Below are 4,908 nucleotides of genomic sequence, written 5' to 3'. Positions count from 1 at the left end.
GGTGTTCGAAGTCAGGGCACGGGACACAGGGACAGCCCCTCGGGGTCAGGGCGCGCCGCCGTCAGACGCCGCCGGAGACGCCAGGAGGCCTGCGGAGCCTCGCCGGGTCTTCCTCCCGCGTCTCAACAATGTCCCCGCGGCTCCGTGTCCCACCGCAGGGACGTGCGGGCCCCCGGGGCGGGTGGGGCGAAGGCCGCCGCCCGCGCCGTGCCCGCGCCGGGCCCACCTGGAGACACCTGCCAGGTGCGCCCCCGCGCGCCCCAGGGCCGCGCGGCCCGGCGGGGGTGAGGGGCGGGGCGCGCGAGGCCACGCCCCGGGGCGGCGCCGCGGGGCTCCCCTGCCCGCGCCCCGAGCCCGCAGGGTGCGCCCGCGTCGCGCCCCGGGCGGAGCTCCGGGCCATGGCGGCCGCCGAGCCCAAGCCCCCCGCGGGGGCGGCCGCGGCCGGGCGCCTGGCCCGAGGCTGCTGGTCCGCGTTCTGGGACTACGAGACGCCCAAGGTGATCGTGGTGAAGAACCGGCGCCTGGGCGTCGTGTACCGCGCGGTGCAGCTCCTCATCCTGCTCTACTTCGTGTGGTGGGTGCGGCGCGGCCGGGGGGGCGGGGGGGGGGGGGGCGCGGGGCCTCGGGGCCCCGGGAGGCGGCGGCCGGCGGGGGGAGGGTCCCGGGTCGCCTCCAGCGCGGCCCTGCCCGTCCCGCAGGTACGTGTTCATCGTGCAGAAGAGCTACCAGGACAGCGAGACGGGCCCCGAGAGCTCCGTCATTACCAAGGTCAAGGGCATCACCTTCTCCGAGCGCAAAGTGTGGGACGTGGAGGAGTACGTGAAGCCCCCCGAGGTGCGCCTGCCCGCCCCGCCCGCGGCCGCGCACCCCGGGACGGGACCGACCATCCCCTCTCCCTGAGCCTCGGCCGACCATCCCCTCTTTCTGAGCCCAGGGAGGCAGCGTGTTCAGCATCATCACCAGGATCGAGGTCACACCCTCGCAGACCCTCGGAACCTGCCCGGAGGTGAGGCCCGGTGGAGGGCAGAGCTGGGGCAGAGGGAGGGGCCCTGCCTGCCTGGTCAGCTTGCCGCAGAAGGCTCGGGGCCCCTGACCCAGGCGGCTCCTCCCTAGAGCGTGAGGGTTAGCAACGCCTCCTGTGACACAGACGAGGACTGCGTGGCGGAACGGCTGGACATGCTGGGAAGCGGTCAGTGCGCGCCGGCTGGGGGTGGGGCGGGGCGGCGCCCCTCGCCCCCTGAGCGTCCATCTGCCCGCAGGCCTGCGGACCGGGCGCTGCGTACCCTACTACCAAGGGTCGGCCAAGACCTGCGAGGTGTGGGGCTGGTGCCCGGTGGAAGACGGGGCGTCGGTCAGGTGCGCACGCCCGGTGACCCCACCTAGCTGGGACGCAGCTGACACCCCAGCGCGACTCTATTTTGCTCCTTTCTCTCCTCACTGGCCAGGACTGGGGATGTACCGGGGAGGGGCTCGGGGTGGGGGAGACTAAACACACCCAGTCTGTGCCTCCTCAGCCAATTTCTCGGCAAGATGGCTCCGAATTTCACCATCCTCATCAAGAACAGCATCCACTACCCTAAATTCCAGTTCTCCAAGTAAGGGCCACCAGGCTGTGGTGACCACGGGTCGGGATGGGAGCTACGTCCCGGGAACGGGGCGTTTGCGGGTTACAGAGCTTCTGCCCCCTTCCCACCTGACGTGGCTGGGCCCCGTCCTCAGAGGCAACATCGAGCACCGGAAGGACGGCTACCTGAAACGCTGCACGTTCGATGAGGTCTCCGACCCCTACTGTCCCATTTTCAAGCTGGGCTTCATTGTGGAACAGGCAGGGGAAAACTTCACGGAGCTCGCACACACGGTGAGGCGGGCAGCCGAGGGAGTGGGCGGGCCAGCTCTCCTCCAGGTGCCGGCTCCTAGCCGCAAACGGAGGGCCTCCATTACAGCCGCCCCCTTTGCGGTCTTGGCCAACCCCGGCCCTGTTCGGGCAAAGGAAAGAGAAACACAATCGGCCGACCGGTCTGGCATGCATGGCTGCTGCTAAATTATTGACTCCCGGTCACACGGCTGGCCACCAGCGTACCCTCGTGCTTCGGAAGCAGGGCGCTCGCCAGGCACTCCTGGCTCTCGGCCCTGCGCGCCCCGTGCACAGTCCCAGGGCAGGACCCACGGCTCCTGGGGGTCCTCTGTGCGGCCTCCCTGACACCCGTCCCTGTGCCCACTTCTGGGCAGGGTGGTGTCATCGGGGTCATTATCAACTGGGACTGTGACCTGGACCTGTCAGCGTCAAAGTGCAACCCCAAGTACTCTTTCCGGAGGCTCGACCCCAAGCACGTCCCAGCCTCGTCTGGCTACAACTTCAGGTACCTTGGCCTTGGGACGCCTGGGTCCTCATCTGCCCTGGCTGTGGTGGCTCTAAAAGAACAGGGCAGGTGCTCCAAGGTCCAGGGGAGCTTCCCATCTTGGGTGATGGGTGGGCACCCGCCACCGTGCTCCTCAGGGTCATGCTGTCCCAGGTTTGCCAAGTATTACAAGGTAAACGGCAGCGCCACCCGCACGCTCATCAAGGCCTATGGGATCCGCATCGACGTCATTGTGCACGGACAGGTAGGCCAGCCTGCTTCGCCCAGGGCCCAGCTGGCATGGCCTCATCTCCCCCACCCTCCCTTGAGCCCCACCTGCCCCGGACCCAACAACCATCTAAGGCAGCCTCCTCTCCCCAGGCAGGGAAGTTCAGCCTGATTCCCACCATCATTAATCTGGCCACAGCACTGACCTCCATCGGGGTGGTAAGGAAATGCATGCTGGGCATGGGGGGCTTGGGTGGGGGGGGGTCTCCTGGGCCCTCACGTGTCGGTCTTGCTGGCCCAGGGCTCCTTCCTGTGTGACTGGATCTTGCTGACGTTCATGAACAAAAACAAGGTGTACAGCCATAAGAAATTCGACAAGGTGTGCACACCCAGGCGCTCCTCTGGTAGCTGGCCTGTGACTCTGGCTCTTGTTTTGGGCCAGGCTCCTCCCCCACCCTGTCCCTGCTCTGCAGACCCAGGCCAGTCCCTGGCCGCCCCGCCCCCATGGCCTTGCCCTGCCTCTGCCCCTTCTGAGCAGATGGCCGACACCCCTGAGCAGACTGTGGGACCAGAGTTGTGTGCCTCCGAGCCTTCCCGGCAGGACTCCACACTCACGGACCCCCGAGGTTTGGCCCAGCTCTGACCCCACCACATGCCTTCCATCGTGCTGTGTCCAAGGCGGGCCTGATGGGGGCCTGAAGTCTGGTCCCGAGACCAAGCCGCCAGCTCCCCTGGGCCCTGCCCATGCACCTCAACACGCTCTGAGAAGCTGGGAACGAAAAGACCCCCCGCGCAACCGGGCAGTGGGTGGGCACGAAGTGGGTGGCACCGGATCCTGGCTGGCCCCCCAACGTCCCCGGGGCCTGGAGGAAGGGGTGAACTCCTGCCGCCTCCTCCTCCCTAGCTGACCTCCTCACAAACTTCTCACCCCTCCCCACCCAGACCCTTTGCTTGCTTCATAGCCAAGAAGTCACATACCCAGAGTCCAATAAACCTGTGTCCAGAACCTCTGGCCTCATTTTTTGGGAGAAGCATCTTGAGGTCCTGAAGACCTAGGCAGTAGAGGGTCCTCGCGCATGGGAGCTGTGGGTGCCTCTGGTCTGTCCTCTAATCAGCCTGGGTGCAGACTGCATGTTGTATCCAAGCAGGGGGACAGGCAGAGACTGGGTGCATAAGGAACCCAGCACCTGCCCTTCAGTCAGCTTGCTTACCAACCTCCTGGGGTGGGGAGGGGGGTGATCCCAGACCCACCCTCAAAACATGTGAAAGGATGGGGACTCTGGAGGAAGGAAGACAAGGGGTAGGTGAGGGAACTTGAAACAAGGACCCAGGCGGGGCAAGAAGTTGGTGCTGAGGGAGGGGGATGGTCATGGGTGAGGTTGAGGGGGAGCACAAGCCAGCAGATAACTAGTTACCACACCCTCAGATGCCACAATGGTCATTATATTCATCGGCGCTGCCTGGTGCCTGTCTGGCCAGGCCCCCCTCCCCCAGGGGCCGCCAGAACTTGGCCGGGTGGCGGTTCCCCTAGCAACACGGATGGTGAGCACACAGGTCTACGGCAGCACATGCTGTGCTTTGCACAGACTCCCTCAGCCGGGATCCCTCTTCCGAGGTTGAGCGATAGCTCGGGGGGTCCCCATGTCCAAATCATGCTGGCAGGTGGCCAGAGCTGGCCATCTCACCTGCCCACACCCAACAGGGGGGCCAGCAACAGCACACACCTAAGCCCCCCCCCCCCCCCCGCCACCTTGACGTGAGGATTCCTCAGTCACCCAAATGCCTGCAATACCGTGTCTGGCTCCCTGATGTCCAGTTTTGGAGAAACTGGCTTTTCCAGTTGGGCCTGGGCTGCAGCTCAAGAACCACTGCCAGGGGTTCAGGTTTCCCATTCCCAAGCACGAGAGTGACCCCAGGACCCTTTGCTGTCCCAAACGCTCCAATCCCTAAACTGGCCTCTGAGGGACCCACCCGGCACTCTCTGGCCCTGCTGTAAGGACAGGGAGTGGTATGCAGGCCCCCAGCCCCTCCCCTCCCCTCTCCGGGGACATCTCTGCTCTCTGCTGCACTTCCAGGAAGCCTAGTTAGCTCCCCTCCCCATCCCAGCCCTAATTTGATTTGCTCTCCATCTGGGGGCTGATGCAGGCTCTGTCCACCTTCCAGCCAGTGTCAGGTTTCTCGTGGCCACGGGGCCTGGGCACACGCGGAGCACAGGACCCAGGAGCCAATGCACCCAGTTGCAACAGAGGTCTTTTTTCTGTCCTCGCACAAACACATGTAAAAATTTTCAGGAATGCAAAATCCAAAGAGTAAAACTGAAGTTAAAGCGTAAAATACTAGG

At 65.1% G+C, this 4,908-nt stretch overlaps 1 protein-coding gene across 9 annotated transcripts; it reads left to right on the top strand.

The window, feature by feature from the left end:
* The first annotated feature begins 371 nt into the window (after positions 1–371).
* On the top strand, positions 372–3,573 carry P2RX2 (purinergic receptor P2X 2). 9 transcript variants are annotated; one of them, XM_019439052.2, is made up of 12 exons: positions 374–574; positions 699–834; positions 935–1,006; positions 1,114–1,189; positions 1,260–1,356; positions 1,515–1,595; positions 1,720–1,858; positions 2,230–2,360; positions 2,514–2,604; positions 2,721–2,786; positions 2,869–2,946; positions 3,106–3,573. In XM_019439052.2, the coding sequence occupies exons 1-12, from the start codon at positions 399–401 to the stop codon at positions 3,208–3,210; spliced, it is 1,248 nt and encodes a 415-aa protein (XP_019294597.1). In that variant the 5' UTR covers positions 374–398; the 3' UTR covers positions 3,211–3,573. The 9 variants fall into 9 exon arrangements, 8 of the variants coding, with proteins under 8 accessions (XP_053757835.1, XP_053757834.1, XP_053757833.1 ...); XR_008422028.1 differs by lacking the exon at positions 2,721–2,786 and having other exon boundaries at positions 372–574; positions 2,498–2,604; positions 3,106–3,204; XM_053901859.1 differs by lacking the exon at positions 2,869–2,946 and having other exon boundaries at positions 373–574; positions 2,498–2,604; positions 3,106–3,216.
* Positions 3,574–4,908: the final 1,335 nt, after the last annotated feature.

Source organism: Panthera pardus, unplaced genomic scaffold (assembly GCF_024362965.1).
Source record: "Panthera pardus isolate Hobbes unplaced genomic scaffold, ASM2436296v1 HiC_scaffold_14, whole genome shotgun sequence".
In the NCBI taxonomy this organism is placed as follows: domain Eukaryota; kingdom Metazoa; phylum Chordata; class Mammalia; order Carnivora; family Felidae; genus Panthera; species Panthera pardus.
This window is presented reverse-complemented; position numbering and strand designations above follow the sequence as displayed.